The following is a 26,833-nucleotide window of genomic DNA, read 5'->3' on the forward strand; positions in this document are numbered from 1 at the left end:
AATTTATCATTACAAGGCTATAAAATGTAACATCTTATTTTTATGAAAGGCAATATTTCACAGAAAGATTTTGAATATCTAGAATTCAATCTGATGTGAAGAGCTGACTCATTAGAAAAGACCCTGATGCTGGGAAAGATTGAAGGCAGGAAGAGAAGGGGACGACAGAGGACAAGATGGTTGGATGGCATCACCGACTCAATGGACATGAGTTTGAGCAAGCTCTGGGAGTTGGTGATGGACAGGGAAGCCTGGTGTGCTGCAGTCCATGGGGTCACAAAGAGTCAGACACGACTGAGTGACTGAATTGAACTGAGACAAATCAACTTTTTTCCTCTGGGAGTTCTCTCATATGACAGTTTCCTTAATCTTTCTTAGCCACCATAAGGGTCAGCAGGCTTGGATTCTAGATTCAACTCTGCCATGAACCAGCTCTGTAACCTTGTATACACTGCCCCAGTTCTCTAGGATGGCCTCAGTTGCCTCATTTTTAAATGAAGTGACTAAACTAAATGATCTTTAGAGTGTTGTCTATCTTTAAAATATTATGACCAATTATCAGACTATGTAATTTGAGCTAGGTCAGTTTCATCACTTCATTTTCAAGAATCAGCAAACCCTTACAGGCATCCACTTCAGAAGTTTGCCATTTCATCTTTTCCCGATGCGTATCTAAGATTTTAAGGGACACATTTTACCGTAATTTCCACAAAGTAAAATTGTTTTAAAATGTTGACAAATATTTAAGAGGGTTACTTTTTAAAAAGTCCAAGTGCAGGCCATGGATGACACTGACATGCTATACTCACCGGGACAGCAGCCATGAGTGTAGGCTTCAGTACAGTACAGTCTCCTTTGCTTCCCTTTTTAATTTTGCTGGACTAGAAGTAAAGAAAAAGTAAACAGGATCAAGAAAGAAACCTTAGCAGAAAAAAGGTTATTATTTAAGTATTATCAAGAGCAAAGACAGATATTTACACATGAATTTGCTCTCTACTGCTGTGAGTTATCTGTTCCAACTATCATAACCCACAAGTCTGAGGTATGAGGACATTAGTGTTTTGTCCTGTAGATGATTTCTTCTAGCACATTTCAGTCTTCCTTATAGGAGAAACTCTGATCCAGGATAAAAGAAAATGGGGTATTTTGGTAAACTAAGCATTTTCACTAATAACATATCACATATAGCACAGACCATCCATTTTCAAACAAAAACAAAAAAAGGTGAAGAAACCTAAACTAAGGTAGATCAAACAAAACAAAACTGAAAAAAATTTTAACTTTCTTTGATCAGCCAAAAGGCAAAGCCACATCTCAAAGTCATCTCTATGAACATCAACTAGCACCATATACAAATACTAATTTGGTAACATTTTGGTTGATAGAATACTGAAGACAATGAAAGTAATTATCAGTCTCAAAATAATTTTAAAACATATAGATAAAGCAATGCTAACAAATCCTCAAGGTTATTTTCTATAGCAACATACTGCTCATGGGAGCTATTTTTGAAGCCAAGGGGGAAGTTTTAGCTGAATTAAAATTTCTCACGTTTTAGTAAACTGTTCTCAGCCGAACACTGTGACTTAATATGATCATGTCAATAGACTAAAAAGCTTGTCACCTGGTCAGAGAGTGTAAGTGGAGAAGAATATCCAATCCTACAGCCATAGGTAAAGCAAGAGATCTCTGCTGTCAACTCAAGCACATGAGCCAAAGGCAGGTAGCCAATATACGTATCCTTTGGTCTAAAACAAAGTAAGAGAAAGATTCTAGTCATTCTTAAAAAGACACTGTAATTAGAAACATCAATTATTGTTTTACTATAGCCTGAGTTTAGAGAATGTCAAACATGAGTTCTAAGAACACTCAATAATTTTCTCTTACCCCAGCCCAGGAATTCTCTCACACTGGCCAGTCATTCCAGCTATCAAATTGCTATGATGCATCATCACTCCCTTAGGTCGGCCAGTAGATCCACTGGTATACATGACAATAGCCAAGTCTGAAGGAGTTGGTCTATTTGGAGAAATGCTCACTAAATGAAAAAGCACATTTCCTTTAGTTTAAAAGTTAAGTTGTTAAACAAAGGTAAGATTTTTACATTCTGGTGTAATGATAAACTATTTAAAACAAATACTCTCTATTGATCATCAACAAGAAAATGGTTATCCAATTCTGGTTACCTGCAATGAGAACTTCAAGCTTAATTTGGCCCATTTTCTGAATGTTTAGCCTAATCCCTCTCCACAGTGCTGTTTACAGGGTTTTGTTGTGGAAAGATATCTAAGATCTGGAGAATTAGGAAGATAGAGTGCTATGTGTGAGCGCCTCAAGCCTCCGTTTTCTCATGTCTAAAATGAAATAGTTGGACTAGATTTTGGTTCTTAACCACTGGAGGGCATAAGAATTGCCTGTGGAACTTAAATAAAATACTATCTCTGGACACTAGCTCTGAAAATTCTGGTTTTGTATGCCTGGAATGGATCACAAGCTCCACAAGTGATACTCATACACACTCCTGATTGAAAACCACTGGACTTGATTTTTTTCAAGTTTTTAGAAAAATAATTTTATTTTAAAAATAACTGAACCATGGATATTGAGTAAAATAACAAGATAACCATTATACATTTAAACATATTTTTAATTAGATTCCAAGTAGCAAGTAAAATCCAAAGGGCATCAAACCAAAATGATGTCTGTGTTTTGATGGTTGCTTCTTGAAATCTATATAGGAAATCATTTCTTGAAACTATTGAAAGTGCAGTGACATAAAAACTGTAACAGGAAATTGTTTCTCTCTCTGCTACACACACACACACACACACACACTCACTCACTCATGCCTGTAGTTAGAATATTTGGTATATGTCTGGATTGGGGATTCTTTTGGGTCTTCCAGAATTAATGCTTCTTTCCCTATCAGGGTCAGACCATACTTTGATTCTTTTTAATCAAAATCAGACAGGAATTTTAGGAAACCAAGAAAAAGAGACAATTTAGGAGGGGCTTACATGCCCTTCATTTCCCACCAAAGGTAATATCTAAACAGTTTCTAAACTTTGTTTCTTCTTGCTGTCTGCCTGCAGGTAGGAACGTTTAATCATCTTGTGTTCTGAGCCCCAGTGCTGTCTCTGCTCATTGAATGACTGGGGGAAAGAAACAGAGAGGTCTTCCCAACAGATTACAGTTAGCTGTCTTGAGCAGGGATCAGCCAACTTTCATTGCGAAGGACCATAGAGTAAATATTTTAAACTCGGAGGGTTGTATGGTCTCTGCCAAAGCTATCCAGGTTTGTTACTGGAGAATTAAAGAAACCATAGGCAGCTGTTAAACAAATGGATGTGACTGTGTTCCAATTCAACTTCATTTAGAGAAACAGATGCAGGTTGGAGCTTGCTAAACTGTATGCTAGAGCTGTGCTTCTCAAACTATCTGCTGTGAGGACCTTTTTTTCCCCTAATAATTTATGGATGGATGCATTTGTAAAGTACAATAAAAGAAGGTAGAGATGAGTGGACTCGGTGGGATATGTGGTCTATCATGTTATGGCTTACACAAAATTACGAGGACCCCTACCTCCCATAGTTTCATGCCAACAAATCCCAACCAATCAGGACTTCTCAGTCAACTTTATCCCAATCTTGCAGGGTCAACCTGGTGTTGAGACACAATTCCCCATGGGTCTGTTGAGTTTCTGCACATCTTGTGAGCAGAGGCACTGACTTTATTCTGGACTATCTTTTCAAAGATGATTCCACAGCCTTGGAAGATAGAAAAAGTGTCTCCCTCTGGAGCAAAGAACAGGCATGCTCACTGTCCAGTGCAATGATGATAATACTTTTCTTCAGAGCAAAGGGCAGGCATGCTGACTGCCTGTTATAAAAGACTTGGCTTCCTCATCTAGCAGAGTATTGTGATCTTCTCATTCAACATGTGAAAGAAAATAATTTAAATGGAGTATTTCAATTGTTCAACCCTCTCTGACCTGATGACCAACTGACATTTTGATATGACACACTTAACTTACTTCAAATGGAATACCAACTACCATATCAGTGGTAGAATAAATCCAAGGATGGTTTTAGCAAACAGGTTTGTATCCTCAAAGACATGATTAAAATCAGTAGCATAGCATTAAAAAAAACTAAGGAAAATTTTACTGAAGGGAAAGCCTGAGATCTGTCCCTTACATGAGGTTCAGATTGGAAGGTTATAGTAGGTTTTTAACAACAACAAAAAAAAACAAAGAAAGTAAGTCTGGCATCAGCTGCCATAAACCTGAATCATTGAATGCATGTGTGCTTAGTTGCTACGTCATGTCCAGCTCTCTTCAACCCCATGGACTATAGTTTGCCAGGCTCCTCTGTCCATGGAATTCTCCAGGCAAGAATACTGGAATGGGTAGCCATTCCCTTCTCCAGGGGATCTTCCCAACCCAGGGATCAAACCCGGGTCTCCTGCACTGCAGGCGGATTCTTTACCATCTGAGCCACCAGGGAAGCCCTGAACTATTGAATACTTCGCAATAATTTAGTCGGAGAAGGCAATGGCAACCCACTCCAGTACTCTTGCCTGGAAAATCCCAGGGACGGAGGAGCCTGGTAGGCTGCAGTCCATGGAGTCACCAAGAGTCAGACACGACTGAGTGACTTCACTTTCACTTTTCACTTTCCTGCATTGGAGAAGGAAATGGCAACCCACTCCAGTGTTCTTGCCTGGAGAATCCCAGGGACGGGGGAGCCTGGTGGGCTGCCATCTATGGGGTCGCACAGAGTTGGACACAACTGAAGCGATATAGCAGCAGCAGCAGCAATAATTTAGTAAATTTTCAAGCAGTGGTTACCTTTTTGAGGAGAGAGACAAAATCTTAATACTATATGGTCTTGATAGTTTTTATTGAGTTATACAAACCATTTTTTTTTAAATCAGAGAACTTAACAGTTTTCACTTGTATTATTTCTTTAACCTACTGGAATAATAAGCCTTGAAAAGATTAAATTTGTTTGCTTTACTTACAGTTTTCTGGCTTGGATCCCAACTCTTCTACTGATTGCATGCTGTGAATCTCAAATCCTTCAGGGTATTCTGCTTTATTGATAGTCTTATTGTCCACATAAATGATATGTTTGACACAGTTGATATCTATCAATGCAGTCTGTTGAACAGAGAAAATCCAGCTATTAAAAATGGGCCTGCAATCAACTTCATTGCTGAATATTTTCCTATGCTGTCAAATGCTACCATAAATTAAAAGAAAATGTCATATTTACCTTAAGTTTACTCTCCAGAAGTTCAACACTAGTAATCAGATAGGTAGCCTCAGATTCATTTAACCCATGAACTACAGCTTCTCTGCCAAGGGTGGCATATAAAGTCACAACTACATAATAAAAAATAAACACAAACATTAAATGATAAGCATTTCTCAGATATATTATTTCAGCCAACTTTTAATGGTAGACTCACAGACATGAATATATTTTATAATCTAATTTAAATTCAGTCTCTGCTCTTACCCTTCCACCTTGCCTCAAACTTCCTGGCAGTCACAAATGTGTCTTACAAATTCTCAGGATTCTAACTCTCTAAACCTAAAGAAACCGGAAAATACTGAAAGTGCCACAAACTGGGCAAAAATCCATCAGTTAAGATTCTCAAGGTCAACAGGTTCTGGCTTAACACTTGCTTGGAAGACAAGAGGATCTCAGGACAGTTTGATGTGTAAGCATAGCCCACTCTCTCTCTCCAAAACCACCAGGCACTTACGAGGAAAGTTGTACTTAAAGCAGGTCTGTGCCGCAATCATCCATTCAGCCCTGGTCTCACAGAAAATGGCAATGGTGCTCTTTGGCTTCAGTCCCAGTGCAGTGAGTCCACTACCAAAGTTATTCACTCTGCGGTTCACTTCGAGATAGTTCAACCATTTATAATTCCCGAGAATTAACTGTTAGAGTGAGAGATGCTGTAATATTAGCATATGTACTCAAACAAGCAATTAAAATACTATTCAATGAGGAGAACTCAAAATTGCCCTTAAGTGAATATACAGATGCTAGGAACACCTTTGGAGAATTAGTTACAGGAACTGTAATGAAATGTCAGTGTGTTTTAAATGCACTTGATTTATAATCAAGTTTATCCTTTAAAAAAAAAAATAGAAAGCCCCAAAATGCTTTACCTTCTTAAAAACCTTTCCATTTGGCTGCATTTCATTTTCTTCACTTAGGACTTCCCTGGTTCCCAGGCTCTCCTTCTTCCCAAACTTGGAGACAGCATGATCGAACAATTTATCCAGGGTGTCTGCTCCGGGGATGTCTATGACAGCTAGCGAGTCGAAGTGCGTGACAGAGCGATACGGACTTCCAGGTTTGTCTGAGGTGGGCTTAGCTTTTATTCTCTTTGCCATAGCGTTTTTCTTCTTGGCATTGGTAAGAAAATACCATGGAATAAATATAAGGGCACTGTATATTGTTATTAACAGGTGGATAGGCAGCAAAATAATGGTGAGCACATTTTGCTTAAGTTTCATGGTGGCAAGGCTTCTAAAATGGTGTTTATTTCTTGTTATTCTTTGGCTTCAGAAAGCCTGATTTTGCTGAAGAAGGCAATAATGGGAGCAGCAGTAAGAGTAGCAGAATAGTCAAGGCAGTTCAATTTTAATGATACAGAAAGAGTTAGTAATCTTTGGAAGCCGACAACAAAGTACACCTGCAGGTGAAGACAATGAACCAGGCAGAGAGCAGGGAAAACAAAACAAAAACAAAAAGAGTATTAACAAGTTGATAGCACCATTGATTTAAATACTCAGGTTTTTATTAGTTTCTATCATTGATTTGATACGAGAAAGCAGAAATAACTGGTCTGAAAGACTGGTATTTTCCAGTTTTAATCATTATGGCCATAAATTTTAGATGTAATTTTTGCAGGTTTTCTGGTATACTGCACGTGACTCTACAAGTCAGTTGTATAACACTATAGCACCTATATGAGCACATGCATGTGATATTTAAGTTTGGCTAAATTTTAGGAGAGTAGAGAATGCCAATACTGAGGTTTCTCTTCAATATGCATATGTAAACTGAACAGCTTTAAATAGTATTTGACTTTTTCAAAAGAGGAGAAATAAATCCACCAATTTTGGTTTATTTCTCAACGATCAACCCAGAAATATTCTGAGTTCTTCATTAAGATAATTTTTTAGTAATGCTATTCACTATCGCCTATCCCCCAAATTGGACTAATATAATCATAAAATCATTTCCTACATGTCTGTTTTGTGCTCAAATTGCACCAGTTGCCTGGGAGTGGCAGTATTAAGTCCAATGCAGTGTAAGTCTCCTGGCCCCTGCTCATTATGAGTTAACAGTTATGAGGTCATCAGCACACAAGATAGACCCAGTGTTTTTCAAACTTCGTTTGCAGGAGAAAGGGGCAGCTAACACATTTCATCAAATAAACACTAGTGAAGACTTCCCATCTGTAAACACTGGCTGAAGCAGGGAATGGGGGTACCCTGAGTCCCACCCTGGACTTCCTGGAACCCCATTCCCAAAGTGACCACTGGAGCCTTTCCAATGAAAAGTCTGTGGAAATACCTAAGTCCTGTGGTGCGCAGTACAAGCAATTAATGTGATAGCAGTTCAGAGCAAGTGCAAAATGGTCCACAGTTACAAAGGGAAGCTTTGTGGAGATTAGACTTAAGCTGGACCTTATGTTGGGGATCTGGAAACAAAGGGAAAAGGGCAGAGTTCATTCTGGGCTGGGGAACCACACGAAGAGAGGAATGAAAGGACTCTGGGAGAGGAATGAGTGAAAATAATAAGGACACTCGCCTGACTGGGGCACAGAGTACTCGCCACAGCAGTACAGGCCACAGTAGTACATGATCTGACAAATCAGGCAAAGGAGCTTTCATTTGATTTGGCAGGAAACTGGAGGCCGCTGCAGGTCAGAAAAACAGTGCCAATTGGAAAGGAACTGCAGAAACAGCTTCAGAGAGAATAATCTTTCTCCAGGAGCTTGCCTTCAGTTGAGAAAGCTATTTTGGTGAGTGGCAGTGTATTTCAACTAGAAAAAAGTAAAGTATTAGCTCACTTTGAGGAGCCAAAGTAAAGTGCATCCTTCTTCAACTCCTGTGAAAATCGACTACTGACCCCAAGACAGTTGTGCCTTTTTACGCCAATTACTATAAATGGTAACATAATCCTTAAACATGCTGTGCTGTTATTCATGTTGTTCAACTGAGCATGGTGAAATGGGCTTGAAACTACAGATGAAACGACCCACGATTCAGGCCCCATCTCTGTCACTGACTAGCTGTGTAACCTCGGGCAAAGCCTCTGAGCATAAGACCTGGCTAGATCAGTAGGCCTTAACTTGCTAGGGGTGATGGACCACTTTCAGAATCCAATGAGAACTATAAACCCAGTTCTCAGAAAGATATGCAAAATGGTATACTCAAATTCAGGAAATTCCTGAGTTCCCTGGAATCCATCCATGAACACCAAAGGTTGACACCACCCTTACAATTTCCTGGGGCCCTTGCAACCTTAACTTTATGCTTTACTATACCTAGTAAAGGGCTTCCCTGGTGGCTCAGTGGAAAGAATCTGCCTGCCAATGCAGGAGATGTGGGTTTGATCCCTGTGTTGGGAAGATCCCCTGGAGAAGGGAACTACTACCTGCTCCAGTATTCTTGCCTTGGAAATCCCATGGACAGAAGAGCCTAGAGGGCTACAGTCCATGGGGTCACAAAGAGCCAGATACAATTAAGCTACTAAACAACAATATACCTAGAAATTGCTTTCTCCATCTCTCTGACAAGTATTGTCATCCTTTTTTTTTTTTCAAGATAAAACACATTATCATAGTGCCTGATCCTCAGTATGCAAGATCTTCTCTAACAATCCTCTCCTCCATCAAACATTCCATGACTACCCAAATCCACGATCTCTCCTTTTCCTAATTTCCCACATCACCTGAAATGTCTACCACTCATTCTGATCCTTGATTATACCATTATTTTTAAACATCTAAGCATCTAAGTATGCAGCACAGACCAGTAGTTCTCAACCCTATCAAATCCAGCACCTCTTTATTATAACAAGTATTTTATAATACTCCTTTTTAAACCTTAAAGGGTACTCACAAATGATAGTCTACTTACACACACAGTTTTTAAAATAATTCCTTACTTCTAATATAAAGAAGTACTGAAAGGAAATTAATTCAAAATAAATACTTATTTCAATACATAAATTCTCAGGGACAATACCAGAAGACAAACAAAAGTCTTTAGACTGATAGAATCCCCTTAAGTGGGGAGTATCACCTCACTCTCATTTGAAAAATGGGGCTGAATAAGCAGAAGACAGCTTTTGACAATATTACAAACTAGCTGGATTTAAACTGTGCTGTATGCTTTTCAGTCAATTGTATTGTTATATACACTTAATTTTTTTACACAGATTTCCCTTAAGTCTTAGAGGTAGGGAAACATCTACTTAATCATCATAGTACACACACACACACACCCCACACTTAATCCTCATAGTACACACACACACACACACACACACACACACACACACACACACACCACAAGGCTCAAAGAACACTGAGGTAAAGAGAGATCATTTAGTCCAGAAGTTTTCTAATTTTTTCTGATGGTGCTGAGGCTGGGGGCATGGGGTGGGTATGGGTCATTCATTTGAATAAAATCTTATATGGACATGGAAACACAAGAATAGATAAAAGAAAAAAGCAGAGTTACTTCAGTTGGGGAAGCTGTTTAAGCACCTGAAGGGACTCCATGGAACCTCCATTTCAGCTGAGTATTTGAGCCATTGATGCTGTCTGATCTTTCATCTCCAAGGGAAGCAAATGAGTGACAGTGCAAATTGTATCCAAGACCTGTCCCCAAGTCTTGTGCTCTTTCAAGCACCCCCCGCCCTGCTCCCAGCCAGCCTCTGCCCACTTTGGCCTATCATTTAAAAATCCTTCTTTATCAAAAGTTTTCCAGCATTACACACAGCCTACTGATAAATTCATTTTTATTTTTTTATTTTTTTTATAAATTCATTTTTTTAAAAAGATGTGAACACCTACTATGTATATTTTGAGCACATAACACAAAGATGAGTAAAACACGCTCTCAATCCTTTGCATGCACATGTGCATGTCCATATGTATGGTAGGGGGCAGGAAGATGAGTCCACAAACATATACAGTAGATTATGATAGATCCCATCAGAGAAGCAAGAACAAAAGGTATTCAAAAAAGGGATGAGATTACACCCAGTTTGGGGAGCAGGGGCAGGGGAGAGATGAAGGAGGAAGGAGAACCATTTAGGAAGGTTTCAGAAAAAAAGCACAGTATTTTGGGTTGGTGTGAAGGATGGGAATGTTTTCAAAAGGAGAGGACAAAGACTGGGAAATGAGGATGGTCCTCACGGACTGGGGAATGGCTGGCAGCAGAACTGCAGGATGTATCAGAAAACAGCAAGCAGCATAGCAGATGCTTTCAAGCTTTCTGCTTTTAAAGTGCTGGTCCCCTTTTGTGATCTAAGTCATATTATTTCAGAGTCAATGCTACTAGAATGTCATTATAAGAGACACATGTGTATAATGATTTGGTAACTCAAGATTAAACATCCTGCTATTATATCAGAAGAAAGCCTGATGATAGGGTGGGTGGTAAACACCCTAAACAAAGGAGATCTGGCCTCTCAACTCAATGTCTGCTCTTAAGTGTGACTCTGGACAAAATATATGACCTCTCACGTAAAAGCTCTGTACCAGTGGCATCATGTGTAATCGGGAATACTGCTTGTGTTATCTACTTCATGGCACTGTTGGGAAAGTCCTCTGTCTGATCCAGCTTCATTTCCATGGGTGTGTGGTATTGGTCCCTGGAATACACTTTCAACCCTCTTGCCCCCTCCCACTTCAGTGTACTCACTCAGCTAAACCACAACCTGGTTAAATTCAGTTTACCACCTCATCTGCACCCATCCCCATGAAGCTGAATTTGGCTGGAGAAACACTCAACAGTGCCAAACATCCCCCTTTAGATCCATGGCTGCTCCCTCAAATGGACCCTTGAAGCTGCAGAGAAGCCACACTGCCCTGCCCTAGGCCATCCACAGGCTTGCTCTCCTGGGGTTCACGCTTTGTTTTCTCTCTTCAGACCACCGAGGCTCCTTCACTGTCCTCAACCTCAGCTGCTGACCTGGCTTACCATTTGGCTGAGAAAACTGAAACTGTCTGAAGAGAACATCCACAGACTCCCACCAGTGTCTCTGCAACTACTCACATCTGTGGTCACATTTCTCCTCTCTCCTGTGACTAGAGATGGGCTGGTGATGCTCCCAGCCAAGGCTGACCCCTTCACTCGTGCATGAAGCCCCTGTCTGGACCAGAAAGACCTTGCAGCACTGCTCTATTGACTCTTCCTTCTCCAGCCTCATTACTTTCTCCTGCTCTGCTGAACTGGTCCCACCCACATCCTAACAGGCTATGATTTCTTTCATCTTAAAAACCATTCCCTCTCTTGTACCTTATTCTCTGCCTGTGGCTCCATTTCTTCTCCTTCTCTGTGTGTGTGCTAAGTCACTTCAGTCACATCTGACTGTTTGGACTATAGTCTCGCCAGGCTCCTCTGTCCATGGGATTCTCCAGGCAAGAATACTGGAGTGGGTTGCCATGCCCTTCTCCAGGGGATCTTCCCAACCCAGGGATCGAACCTGTGTCTCTTAAGTCTCCTGCATTGGCAGGTGGGTTCTTTACCACTAGCGCCACCTAGGAAACCCTCTCCTTCTCTTTAAGACTCCTTTAAAAAGTTGTCCCTATGCTCTGTCACCCGGTTATCTCCCCTTTTCTTTTGACCCCACTGAGCTCAGGTTTCCTCCTACTGCTCCACATAATTGCTTTGTTCAAGGTTACCAATGACTTCCATGTTGTCAGATCCCAAGGTCAATTAAAGCTCAGCCCTCACCCTGCCCTTGACCCACCACCAGCCTTCAGCTCAGTTGACCCCTCTTTTCCTGCTGGAAACATCTTCATTTGGCTTCCAGGAGAACCCATTCTTCAGGTTTTCTTCCGACTTCCCTGACCATTCCTTCTCCATCTTCATTACTGCTTCTTCCTCATCTCCTGGGCCTCTCAATGCTATAGTGTTCAGTCCTTGAACCTCTTCTTTATCTAAGCTCACTCCCAAGGTGATCTCATTTAGGCTCATAGCTTTAAACAGCATATATATGGTGATGATCCCAAAGTTTCTCTGCTAAGCCTGAAGGTCTCCCTTAAGCACTACATTTGTATATCCAACTGCCTCCTCAACAGATCCATTTAGATATCAGTTACATACTCATTTAATACATATGTATTGCTAGGAAATTGAGCCGCTGATCATCCTTCCACAAATAGCCCACTCAGTCTTGCTCGTCTCTGTAGCTCCAGTTGCTTTAATGAAAAGCCTTCAATCAGGTTCACTTTCATTCCCCTCTCTTTCTCACAATTCCACACCCAATTCATCAGCAAATCCTACCGGCTCTACTTATAAAACAGGTATCAAATTTGACTACTTCTCACCACCTCCACACATACCAACCTGGCTCAAGCCACTATCTCCTCTCACCTGGAGAAATGCAATAGCCAATGTGAGCTCCCTGCTTCCACCTTTATAACAAATTCTAAACTCATCAGCCAGAGTGCTCTAGTTCAACTGTAAGCTAGATCATGCCATTCCTCTGCTCAAAACCTTTCAAAGAATCCCCATGTGACTCATCCAGAAAAAAAAAACATAGTCCTTACTCCAATCTATGCAAAGGTACCTGTCCCCCACCTCAAGTTTCTGCCTTCATCTGCGACACTGTCCCTGTTTCCTTCTGCTACCATGCCACTTGTTCCTTGATGGTTCTGGGACACAACAAGCATGACCCTGCCTCAGGGCTCTTGTACACACTATTCTCTCTGCCTGAACATTCTTCCAAGATACCTGCCCAGCTTATTTTCTCATCTCCTTTTTGCCTTTATTCAAATATCACCCCTTCAGTAAGGCCTTCTCCATGCTCAGTTGCTAAGTCGTGTCCAACTCTGTGACCCTATGGACTATAGCCTGCCAGGCTCCTGTCCATGGGATTTCCCAGGCAAGAATACTGGAATGGGTTGCCATACCCTCTCCAGGGGATCTTCCTGACTCAGGGATCAAACTCAGGTCTCTTGCATCTCCTATATTGCAGGTGGATTCTTTACCACAGAGCCACCTGGGAAACCCAAGGTCTTCTCCAGTCACTCTAAAATAACAGCCCATTTTGATTTCTCTCCTTAGTACTTATCACTACTACAGCATATGCTTTATCTTTCATGTTTATTTTCAAGGCCTCCATTAGAACATAAAGGTTCTGTGAGGCAGAGTTTATTGTGTGCTGCTGAATCCTCCTATACTTGTACCTCTGTGTATGAAGTGTTCAATAAACTTGTTGACTGAAATAAGAATGGACATGGGATTGCTCTGAAACTATAAAGTAAAAATGGACGTTAAGGGCAATAGCCAGAAGACAACCAATCTTAGTCATCTTTTAAAAAAATCACTTGTCCATGCCAACACTCCAGGAAATGGTATACTCTTAAAATCCCTGGTAATTAACTTGAACATGTGTTTAGTTGCTTGATGGAAAACATGAAACTGGACAAACTGCCTTTTCCACAAAGGAAAAAGACAAGCTGTTACAAAAGCAAGAGGATTATAGAATTTGTACCATGTGCCTTTTCACGGATGCCTTTCACAAAGGAATGCTGTCCTGCCATGTATGAGAGGGATACTGCTGTCCCACCAGGAGGACATGAACTCTGAGTTGTACTTCCTTAAAATCAAATGATGCAGCTGCAAAGGGCAGGGCATCAGCTTCAGTCAGGGGATAGCAAATCATTCCTGTTGATGTTCAGCATTCCATTTGGGAATCAGATTGCATGCTCACTCAGTTGTGTCCAACTGTTCTGTGACCCCATGGACTGTAGCCTGCTAGGCTTCTCTGTCCATGGGATTCTCCAGGCAAGAATACTTGCCATGCCCTCCTCCAGGGGATCTTCCTGACACAGGGATCGAACTTGCATCTCTTGCATCTCCTGTACTGGCAGGTGGATTCTTTACCACTGAGCCACCTGGGAAGCCTGAGAATCAGACTAATAACCACTTACTGAGCCTGTACTATGGGCTAGGACTGTGCTCAGTCCTTTAGATACACTATTTCCTTTAATCCTTCAGAAACACTCTGAACTAATTACCCTAGGGATATAACTTATAACTGATGATATAACAGTCTCAGACAGATCATTTGACCAAGATAACACAGCTAAGTAGGGATTCTGATCCAGGTCTACTGGATTTTAAAGTCCATGCTTTTAGCTGTACTGTCTGTGACCTGGGTCATACAGGTATAATTTAAATAGGTGAGAGTGACAAACTTTGTGTATGAAAAAATCCTGATGACAACTCTGAGCACTGATCTGTCCTACAGTCTAAGGCATTTTTACAGCAGAGCGGGGCAGTGGGGGGGTGGGGAGCCCTTTAGCTGCCCAGTAAGTCCTAGAAGTTTAAATGAAAATCAGATGTAATTTTACGTTGCTTCTTGTTTTGAGGCCAAGTTTAACGTTAAGTATTTCATTCCAGTTACTTCAAATGCTCTGAGATAGGTTAAACACAAAAAGCATTAGTAATACATGAAGCTCCAGCACACAAAGTAAACAAACATGACATACTGATTAAAGAAGGAATTTAAAAGAAATTATCATCTTTCCTAGTAGTATGTGACACAACACCCATTTAAGAAAGAGAAAAAATAATAAACTAAAGTCAATGCCAAGATATTTTTTTCTGAAAGTTTTAGAAAATGGTCTAAACCAAGCAAGGATCCATGCATCTACCAAGTTGAGACACGTGGTAGAGACAAATATACTTCATCTGTCCTTGATATATTTCCTTATGAAAATGTAAGAGATATCAATGTGATAATCAATGATTAACTGTCAGTGCTACTTTAAGAAATCACATTTTCAAATCACACATCAGTTAAGAGTAATTCAAATACCAAAGAAAGAAATAATTTGCCTTCTGAAAAGGATAAGCCTATATCCACTAAACATTAAATCAGAAAACAATTATAAAAATTCCAAGAGATTAAAACAGATATGCATACCTGTTGCACTTTAAAAGATCACACTTCGACATAGATATTGCATCAACAAGACTTTTGTAAAGGGGTGGAGTGCTTTTTAAAAAATTCCTATTTTCTTTCACACACTATTAAAAAGTTTCAAGTGATTTTAAAACATATAGGAGAAAGGTTATATACACATTAAAGAAAACAGTTGCTTTGGTTAATGAAATCAAACTTCATAGGCACTACAACATAATTAACCTTATATTTCAACATTAAAACTTATTAAATGTTAATATTTTAAGAAAATAAAAGGCAGTAAGAGTAGCTAGCATGATCTTTTGCTATCAGACAGTTTGTAGGACTGAATAATCATGTGAAATATATATCTGTCTGCTCTATGTAAGTCTCATGTGACTCAAAGTTGCTAAGTCAATCTAATCAATATGAAATAGCTTATACAGTCAAACTTTTGAAGTATACAGTAATTATAATAAATACATTTGAAACCTGAAAAAAAAGCAAAAGAAAAGCAAACACCTAGGATGACTAGACAGACGCTCTACACCACACACCGTACCCCTGCCTAGCTAGTTTGACTAGAAGAGTCTCACAGCTATGACTGATCTTTGGTAACATCTCTAACAAAATTAACCAAACCTGTTTGCTTCATCACCTGGACGTATATTAACTCCTGAAGTCGCCATCCTGCTAGTCTCTTCCCAGCTTTCCCCAGCAAAGAAAGCACCTCAGCTGCCATGTTGAAGATGCCCTTTCTTGTTCCCTCCCATAATGCATTAAGAACATGCCCAGCATGCATCAGATAATGCTTTTTCTAGGTCACAGGATAGTATAATTGGGATCCTATCTACATATGTTGAAATAAGGAGATGCAGTGTGTTGAAATGTTGGAGCCTCATACAATGTTGTGCCTACACACTTCACACACACTGTGTACAAGTACATTTATCTTCCTCATTTTAAGTGATTGAAACACACTTGATTTTTATTTTTAAAAACACACTTGATTTTTATTTTTAAAAACACACTTGATTTTTAAAGCTTTCCAAAGTTGAGAGTGGGTTGGATATAATTTAATCCAAAGCTTACATATAAGGAATTTTGAGGATATATCATGCTAGAAGTGGCACCTGCCAACAAAGCATGATGTTATAATCCAACTTTATCAGACATCATGAAAAATGGGAGAGAAACTAAGGTCTAGGAGTTATGTGTTCAGAGAGAAATATAAAGGGTTCAGTGCTGTAGAAGGGAAGCAGACAACGACAATGACAACCCCAATCCCTACAGCTGCTGCTAAAGAGGATCTGCTACAGGTCCCTCTAGACAAAACCCTGCTGCTACATTAAATGGCCCATCATGCATGGTGTAGACTTTTTGTCTGTAAAGTCTTCCACGTACTGGGTATTTTTTCTTTATGATCTTAATATAAGTTAATTAAAAACAATCGGATTACATATCTGAACTTTCAAATTAGCTCACAGTTATAAATGTGTTATCTGAATGAGAAATATACAGACTATTATCTGCTATTTGTTACACATCTGTCTCCTATCATCTTATCTACTAATTATAATAAATTAATACAGCTGTGAGCTGCCAACACTAAGCACAGGTTAAAAAAAAATCTGTTAACCTGCAGTGCTATTTCCCACAGCCTTTGTGTTACAGCGAGAATTTTGCAACTTACATCTTTTTTGGCCACATGCCCTATCCTCTGGCCTTTGCTAGAGGAGGGACCAATTCAATAGATTGGTTCTCTATGAATGTTGTTTTCCAGTACTCACACTGTTAAAAAGTTATGCAGCAAGGTAGTCTTAAACCATTTCTTACAAAATGGCTAAATAAGTCACTATGATTCAGCTACCAGGCCACCATAATGTGAAACTGTACTGTGGTAGATAACAAACAAAATAAAACAACAAAACCTCACTCTGCTCTTTAGTAGCAAATATATCTTATAACTGAGATTAATAAAAGAGTTCAGTGACTGATAAATCTGTTGAAGACTGAAATCTAACAGCCATTCAGTCAACTCAACTATTAGTGCTATTAAACAAAAGGGCATAGATGTTCCAAAGACAATGAAAAAATTCAATGTGTATTTTTATTATTAACATTATTATTAAGGCAATACATATTTAAATTATTCACATTGAATTATGGGTGTACCTGACATTTGAGGAATTAAAGAATTTTTAACTTAAGAAGGATGCCACATGAAGTCAAATACAAGAAGCCATGGAAAAGTACTCTTAGAGGTAATGTCTCCATGTTAGGGATGAGGAATATTTTCCATTCTGTTCTCTCTTCACGTTCATTTGATCACCTGACCCATGCAAGCTTCACGAACATGAGTGAGATAAGGGAATTAGGTATTTCTATTTTGAAGTGTACTTTGGAAGAGCCAGGGCACCATGCCAATTGAAGAACTCTCTCCAGTGTCTGTTGACTCCTGAGCTGGCCAGATGCTCTTGCTAAAGCTTCTGGAAACTCCTGCTTTTCACCTTGGTAGTTCTTTCTCTTACACATCTAAATGGGCTGTAGGCCAATTACAATAAATTTGTGTGTGTGTGTGACGTGTGGGGTGGGGGTGGAGAGGGAAAAAGAAACAGGAAATAGATTCTCTGTATATAAATAACTATAGGAGCCTGAATCCTACAGCCCATACAATTGCACTATGGTCTATTTCCCAAAAGAAACACTAAACCCATTACCTTATCTCCTTTGTCAATCATGGGATAGCATGCTACCTGTGTAGCTGAATTTGAAGACAACTAATTTTGGTCTGTTGATGAAAATCTTTGTTCATGTTCAAGATTTTTCTAATGCAGCTTAATCAGTCAACTGTAGCAATCTTCGCTATACAAGCACATTAAGTCTTGAATTTCTTTATACTTGGAATTCAAAAATAGTTACATAAAAACTACTACTACACATAAAAACTACTATTTCTTCTGTTTCAGTTTCATAATCTATTATAATGAGAGCGATTCTCAGAAGACCAGAAATACAAGAGAGACAGCATTGTATACGGGGCTTTGGTCCTGGCTCAGCAGCTTGACGAACTGCACTACTTGGAACAAATTAAATTACCTCTTGTCTATTTCCTCATCTACACGAGAAAGTTGGATTCAGATTTTAAGATATCACAGAGAAGTAAAAGTTTTATAAACAAAGAATGATGGTGAGGGCAATGATACAACATCCCCTTTTTTTTTTTCGGCCAAGCATGGACATAAAAAACAAAAACCTATCATTTACTATCATCATCATTTCATATAATACAGAACGGGTCTAACTCCTCAAAATTAGAAGGTTATAACTTATAATAAGCAGCATTTTTTCAAATGGAAAAAGTTCAGCTTTAAAAATCTCATGGCCTGTGGGGTTTATTTCTCTCACTTCACCACGGACCAGTAAAAAGTCTTCGACTGGTCAGGGTACCGTCTAAAAGTAAATGTTTGGGAACTCCTGAACTAGGTAATTTTCAAGGTCCAAGGCTCAAACACTAAAATTATAATTTTAGGTGCTCTGTTATACTTCTTTCATTCTATATTATACTCTAGAGTAGGTGTTCCATGAAGGACAGCACTGATGCTTAGATTTTTGAAGATCAGAAATATATTTAAATCATTTTGAGAAATAATAACTAAAATTAAGCTTCAATTTATTGGAGAAAGTATACACTACTACAGATTCAACTTCATCAATATTAATGAACCATTCACTGGACACTTACTATTAAGCTCATTTTACAGATGGAAGAAATTGAGGCAAAGGGAAACTAAATAACTTTTCAGAGACACACTGCCTCAGTGGTCAGAACTGGAACTCCAATCCTGACTCCACTTTTTGGTAATACTCAAAGAAAAAAAAAGATCATATTTATATTTTAATTATCACTTCCCCATTCATAAATGAGTGACAGATGGTTTAAATCTTAGAAGCTGTCCAGAATAAAAAGTTTTCCTATTTTACTTTTCCAAATAATGCCTTTTTACCTTTTTAACATAAACATTGGCAGGGCTTTTCCAATATAAAGAGAGGAAAAATGTCTATTAGTTTGGTCACTTAACTTTCTCCAAAAGCTGACAAGATTGCAAATTTAGAATTTTTAAAGGACAAATACTTACAGATTTTCTCTTTTTCTCTTAAGAAGAACCCGTATACCTTTCTGGATTTGAATCTGCAATAAGAGACAATATTTATGTGTATGGTGACATAAGAAAAGATCCTTTTTAAAAAGAAACCCATCTGCTTTTTCGCATTACCTGTGCACCTTAGTTCATGATAAGCCAGGTACCAAAGGAAAAACAAGAAATGACTAGAAATAGTGCTATTGGGGTCTTACAAAAGTAACTGAGTCTGGCTTTAAGAAACAATAGTCAAAACCCTATGGGAAAAGGGCAGATTAAGAAACAGGCAGAGGACTGAACAGACATTTTCCCAAAGAAAATGGTCAATAAGGTACATGAAAAGGTGCTCAATATCACTAATCATCAGGGAAATGCAAATCAAAACTATATGAGTTATCACCTCACATCTATTAGAATGACTGTCATCAAAAAGACAAGAGATAATGAGTGCCGGTGAGGATGTGGAGAAAAAGGGACCTCTTGTGCACTGTTGGTGGGAATGTAAACTGATGCAGCCGCTATGGAAAACAGTATGGAGGTTTCTCAAAAATTTAAACTACAGCTATCACATGATCCAGCATTCCCACTTCTGCTTATATATGCAAAGGAAATGAAAACAGGATACTGAAGATCTCTTCAATGCCTTCCCATGTTTAGTGAAGCATTATTCACAATAGCCAAGATATGGAAAAAACCTAAGTGTCTGTAATGGATGAATGGATAAAGAAGATGTGATATGCATGCATACACACATGCGCGCACACACACACACACACACACACACACACACACACACAATGGAGGTATTATTCAGTCATGAAAAAGAAGGAAATCCTGCCATTTGCAACAACATGGATGGACCCTGAGACATTATAGTTAGATTAAGTCAAAGAAAGACAAATATTGTATTATATCACTTATATGGATCTGAAAAGGTCAAACTCACACAAAGAAACAGACTAGAAGGCTGGTTATCAGGGGCTGAGTGGGATGGTGGAGGAATTGGGGAGATGTTGTTAAAAGATACAAACTTGAAACTAGAACATTGAGTAAGTTCTGGAGATCTATAATGCACAGCATAGTAATTATGATTAACAATACTGTACTACACACTTCAAAATTTCTAAGAGATTAGATTTCAAATGTTCTTGTCACAAAAAAGAAATGTTAACATGATGTGATAGTTGTTAGCCAATACTAAGGTAGTAATCAGTATAATATATAAATATATCAAATCAACCCATTGTACATCTTAAACTTATACAATGTTATATGTTAATTATATCTCAATAGAATATATATATACACAATTAAAATTTTTTAAATGACAGGGAGCAGGAGTCATGATGTAAATGGTTTTATTTGTACCTCTTATTGTCCCATAGTCAGGACAGGAGCCAAGTTCAGACACAAAGTCTGACTATAGGAAACTAGTAGGTCAATCTGACTGGTTATCCCCAACCTCAATGCCACATGCACCCAGCTATTTTCTCATTAAAAATGAATTATTTCCTTTAAACAATACATGGCTCTTTCCAAATTCAAATACAGCACTATTCTAAGTAGAAATGAGAGACAATTTTCATCTTCCTTCAATGAATAAAGATATAGTCTTGTGACATTCTTCAAGATATATACACTGTGAAGGTTTAGGATCCATTTATAGTTGAGGGTTAGTCTATTTTGGAAAATGCAGGAGAAAACTTCTTACCATCTGAATACTCAGAACAGTAAAATAAAGCTTCCAGTAACTGATACTGTTTACTTACATTTCAGCACGACTGGGCATCATATTATGCTTCAGTTTTCTTTCCATCCAGTAGTGCTCAGTACTACTTCCATATGATTATGAGAATAACATTCAAACAAAATTTTTACTCTAGACACCCCAATGGAAGTTGCAAATCAAACATCCATATAACTAATCAACATACTAACTAGCTGGTATTAACTCAAACAGTTGGTTTTCTCTTTTGCTACCATCAGGAGGGTGAAGGAAACAAAGGTTTATACCTAGATCAATCACTAATTGAGTATGCCTCTCGTTTGGCTTAATAGAACTACTTTTCAACTTCAACTACTACTTTTCAACTACCCACAATCTACTTTAGGAAAGGGGGCTCTGGCAATAGTATCAGTACCTGTGTGAATGCAAGTGGTTAAGATTACTTATAAACAAAAGACACACTATTTAATATTTTCTTCCTTTTCTCCCTGAGGGCTAACACTTGATATTAACACCAAGAGGGGAAATCTCTGAATGTTCCTTTTAAAACAAAGTCCCAAGAGCTCAAAAAGAGAATGCTGAGGAAGAAAAACTCCATATTTCTTATACAAATGCATGTATTTCCTCCCCCACACAAAGCTTAATTCAGATAACTAACAAACAACAAAAAACCAACCTTCCATAAAATCACTTGAACACCTATAGGTGGTGCAGAGTGGGGACAGGATACAAAACTATCTAGCAGTTTGTGAAATTTGAAAAATAATTTCCCTAGTGAAAGTTTCCAAAGGAGACTTGACACTTGGTCATTGGTCCTACAGAGAGAGAGGCTGGAGAGGATACTCATAAGTATAAGAGAACTCTTTCAGCTGGATGAGAGGCCCATACCAACCTTTGGCTAATTTCCAGTCTGAGAGCCCTCAATCAATTGGGCAGGACAAAGTAACTCTCAGATGTTCTTTAATACAAAAGACAGACATAATTTTTCTCAGTGCCTATAATCATAAAGGGCATTTCTTTCATCACACACATAAAAAAAAAGCAAGCAAGCAACAGCTGCCCAGTATGATAAAAGGGAATCAAATCATATTTCCTAACCAAGCCTAATTTTCTCTACACAACAGAAAAACTGGCACTTGCCTCTCTCTCACCTCCTCCCTACAAAATAGCATCCTCCTCTTAAAGTCATCCTATTAAATTGAAGAAATAATTTGATATAAAAGAACTAAACAGATTATCAACACGCAGGTTCTCTTTACAGATGATCAGAAATAGGGATTATCTGGCTAAGATTATAGCGCAAATTTGAGTCATACTTTTCACTTTCACGGATATGCAAGCTTTTGCAACATAAGGAAGTTGGAAATCCTTAGCATAGCAAATTTTTTAACAGACTAAAGCATATAACATGGTTTGTTTCCACTTTATAGTCACTTGGTGGCATGAAAAAAAGGAGTTATAATACAGCATCTAGAGTTGATCATCTTTCAATTAGGGAATGAGGCAGCTCTGAGAAAGCCTTCCCCACTAAATATCAAGAAGCATAACAGTGTCCTTGCAGCTAACAAGAGGGTGACTAAGGGGAAAAGTAATACAAATAGAAGGCAGTGTTGTTCAACCTCATGTTTTGAGACAGACTTCAAAACAAACCATTAATGTGTTTAGTTTTTGCCCTTTCTGTAAATAAGTTAGTCTGCTAATGAATATCTTGGAAACATTTTTCTAAAGTAAAGTCAATATACTAAAAATGTGATAGCATCAGATGGAAATGTTGCAGGCATGATCAATCATTCCTTCCTTAATGACTCAAGGACCAATCTTAGTAAGTTTAAAAGAGAATGTTTCGGGAAAGAGTGGGAAACATTAACAAAGTCCTACGCACATTGTGTCCAAATCTAAAAGTAAATCCTGGAAAGTCCCTTACAAAACAATTCCCTAAGCAACAGTCTTTTATAAATCTATGTATACAAAATTTTTTATACCGGCAAGTACTAATGGATGAAAACTGCCATGCTAGCCTATATTTTAAAGGTCAGAGGTGTTGAAATAAAGAATAACACAGGTGCAAAACAGTATGTATGAGTTTATCATTATATATATACATACATATTTGAGACGGCACATATTCGTAGAAAAATTAGCAAGACATGCACCGAATAATACTGCTATTATTGCATGGTACAATTAAAGGGGAATTTTACATGCTTTACTAATTTTATGCTGTGTATTCTTTGACTTAGTATCTTCCAAAGTTTCCAGAAATAAAAGTTGCTTACTTAAAAATTAGTTTTTCAAAATCCTAAAGGAACAAGAAAATAACTCATTTAAAAGGCCTACATGACAGTCATAAGCTAGTCAAATTACCAGAGGTACTGCTCAGAGTCTAAGCTACAATAGAATCTTTTCTTTTCCCTTTAAAAATATACTTGAGTATGAGTGGTCCAGGAGCTTTAAATGCTCCTAAGATTGTAGATCACTTGATTTGTAAACATTAAAACTATTAAAGAAATGGTATAACCTAAGTAAAACTACCCAGAATCTATCATGAAAAGAGTACAGATATAATTCCAGACTCTAGACTAGTCACAGACTAGTCATAGACTATAATGTTGCTTCATGGAAAAGTCAGTTAAAATCAAAAAGTGTTTATAAAATACTCATGATCTCAAAAAGCTGCTTGAGAAACAAACATTACAAAATATCAAATACAAGTGAAACTATCTTTTTCATTCAATCCTCTAGAAACAAGAGCTTTAACAGTTTGGTGAATACCCTTGGGGACTTTTTTCTAAGCATATTCCAATATACACACACAATTTTTAAAAACTGAATCATACTATCTATACAAGCTTGCAACTTTCTTTTTAAAAAATGGCTCTTACATGCCTTTCCATGTCAGAATACATAGATCTAACATAACACTACTTTGTTATTGCTTTTTAAATTTTTAACAGTTATATGGTATTCCATTGTATGGCCATGTCAAAATTAAGTCTTACCAATCTTCCCTACTGATGGGTATTTGGGATTTTCTAATTTCTCATCATTAGAAACATAGCAATAAACACCCTTAACAATATATTTATGCCAGCCCTTCTATAGGATACATTTCTAGCAGAATTGTTAAGTCAAACTGCTAGGTTAACTGCACCTTATACCATTTATGAATTTATCTTAATCACTTAAGTAAACATAAATATAAGGTCATATAGGGCAAGGATTGTGTCTTATTATCTCTGCATCTATTTTGGCTTGAAAGAGCATTAAAAATCTGTTGGAATGGATAAAGGAAACTAACAGCTGTCAGAGAATATAGCTGGTTTAACTCATTTTACATTTAATATCAGCTTTCATTTCATTAGTAACTATTTTTAAGATAGGTTTTTTTTTTTACATTATCAACTTCAGCAGATATTTTGGAAAAGTACTTAAAACAAAAAAACTACCATTATATTTTAGAACAATGATACAATGATAATCAATTTTAGCCAAAGAGAAAATCCTTTGTTTTACTCATTAGTCAGAAATTATTCTTTTCAGTGCTAGAACAATATATAAATTGCATATCCATGACAACAATGAGTATTTCTTTATGTAGTTAAATCTGCAGTATTCTGGGGTAAATTCTTTGTTTCATTTTCTCAGTTTTGAAGCAATGTTTATTTATACTCTACCCATTGTCTACCAATTGTCTACCCATTGTCAAGCTCAAAGACAGAGTCTGGTTTGAACATTAAGAGAAATACTTCAGCTCTAGTTAAGAATTCTGCTATCACCCATTCTCTTACATAACTTTTCCCCTTATAGTTGTTAGTATGGTAAATTATATGAATTATATTCACACACAGTTTCATCATTAGCATGGCTTTATATATATACATGCACACATACAATTTGCATATCACACATATGTAAATTGTGTGTATGTATAAAAATGAAAAGTATCTACTTACAATATAAGTACCAGATCTCACCTGGGACAGGAAGATAAACTATATGCATATAAATTCCATTCCTTATCTACAAAGCTATAGACTTCCAGAGCTGAAATACGCTTTAAAATGAGAGTAACTAGTCTCTAGGAAGAAACTCTCTTCTCTCCCCTTCCAAATGATCACAGGAGCTAAGAGAGGATCTATTTTCTAGAACATAAGGAAAGTGTCTTATATGCTTCCCTATACGGCTAATGTAAGAATTTCTTTCTAATCACTGTTGATTAGTTTTACTCTTAAGATGAAATGTGAGAATATTAGAAAGCAAAAAAGTACACTATTTCTAAACTTTTGGTTACCTAGGATGAAATTAACAGTATCAGGACAGAAAGGCACATTCTCTTTAAATGCTCTCAATAGAACAACTGCATTTAAATAAGAAATTTTTAAAGCCACAAATATCAAGAATACTATTTGTAAGATCCCCCTAAGATATAGCTTGACTATTAGGAGGCAATCACTGGGGAAGAACTGTTTTAATAGATGAAAATTGCTGACACATTGGTAATCGTTGACTCAGGAGCAATGAATGATCTTCTGATACTGATTTAAAAGAGTGTTTTGAACAAATTGATTGCATAATATCAAACACTGGACTTACCACATCTCTTCCTTTCAAGTTTACTCAAGCAGTGTGTTGATACATGGGTAATTCTGAATTTACAAGGCTTTTATTAAAATACTGAAGAACTGAACAATGCTTGAAAGAAGTATTTGTTACTTTAAGAGATCTTGACCAGAAAGTACTGCTGTGTAACAATCAAAACTTTCCAAAATCTTGGGCAATTTTTGCCAGAAGTTACATTTTGTTTTTAAAGACATGACTCAATAAATAAACACAGAGAGAGCGCTAAGATAATGAACAATAAGTACTCATGAAGCAATCATTTTAGGAGAAAAACATTAGCATTTTCTTCTACATTAAAGATGAGATTGATAAACTACTTGAGAAAAGAAAATATATTTTTAGAAATACAGACTCTTAGAGCTAAAATATGGCCTGTTTTGATGATTCTCAAAGTATCCGGGGCCACCAGTTTCTGGCAGTACTACTGTTCATAATATTGCAAGCGCCACTTTCATTTCTGCCAGGAATAAGTTTTATTTGCTGAAAAAAAATGCACTTGAGTTCTGTCAAAATGCCAATTAAGAATAAAGAAATTGTTCAGTGTTGCCAAATGTACACAGAAAGGCACTTTATATCCCATTAACAGAAGTGTAAATTGGTACAAGTTTTATAGAAAGTAATTCAGAAGCTTTAAGTCATACATACCTCATGACTGAGTTATTTTACTCTAACTTCTAGGACTAGCCTAAGGAAATAGAAATGCACACGCACAAAAAAACATAGACAAAAGTCACTGCTATGATATAAATAACAGAAAACTAGAAACAGCAGCAAATATCCAAAAGGAGATTGGTAAAATAATGATGTAGACTCATGATTTAACACTACAGTCATCAAATGCAGTATAGTCAAAGATTTTTAAGGATATGAAAAAACGGTCAAGACATTAATAAGTGAAATTGGATTAAGACAAAACTTAACCAAATATATGCAGGCTACCAGCTGAAATATTCATCTCTGGACTGCAGAATTATAGGTCATTTTTAGTTTTGTCCTATTTTTTCCTACATTTTCTAAAACTGCTACAGTGAACATATTACTTTTATCATTCAATACATAAGTAAAAAATATAGCACCAGTGTCAATTAATTCTAGTGTGTGTCTATGTTTATATGTGGGTATTGATAAGTGACAATGAACATGGCCCATAATGCATTTGGCCC

General features: G+C 37.6%; 1 protein-coding gene across 3 annotated transcripts in view; it reads right to left on the reverse strand.

The window, feature by feature from the left end:
• ACSL4 (acyl-CoA synthetase long chain family member 4) overlaps positions 1-26,833 on the reverse strand; it is a 77,627-nt gene that overhangs the window by 31,062 nt on the left and 19,732 nt on the right. Inside the window, exons 2-9 of one of the 3 annotated variants that reach the window (XM_020886678.2) lie at positions 19,322-19,374; positions 6,185-6,714; positions 5,773-5,950; positions 5,277-5,386; positions 5,023-5,161; positions 1,888-2,038; positions 1,625-1,748; positions 810-881 (exon numbers count right to left, since the gene is read on the reverse strand). In XM_020886678.2, the coding sequence (XP_020742337.2) occupies positions 810-881; positions 1,625-1,748; positions 1,888-2,038; positions 5,023-5,161; positions 5,277-5,386; positions 5,773-5,950; positions 6,185-6,535 (1,125 nt within the window). In that variant the 5' untranslated portion in view covers positions 6,536-6,714; positions 19,322-19,374. The remainder of the gene's footprint in view (positions 1-809; positions 882-1,624; positions 1,749-1,887; positions 2,039-5,022; positions 5,162-5,276; positions 5,387-5,772; positions 5,951-6,184; positions 6,715-19,321; positions 19,375-26,833) is intronic. The other 2 variants (XM_020886681.2, XM_020886679.2) reach the window with 2 other exon arrangements.

This window comes from Odocoileus virginianus, unplaced genomic scaffold, assembly GCF_023699985.2.
Source record: "Odocoileus virginianus isolate 20LAN1187 ecotype Illinois unplaced genomic scaffold, Ovbor_1.2 Unplaced_Scaffold_1, whole genome shotgun sequence".
NCBI classification, from domain to species: Eukaryota; Metazoa; Chordata; class Mammalia; order Artiodactyla; family Cervidae; genus Odocoileus; species Odocoileus virginianus.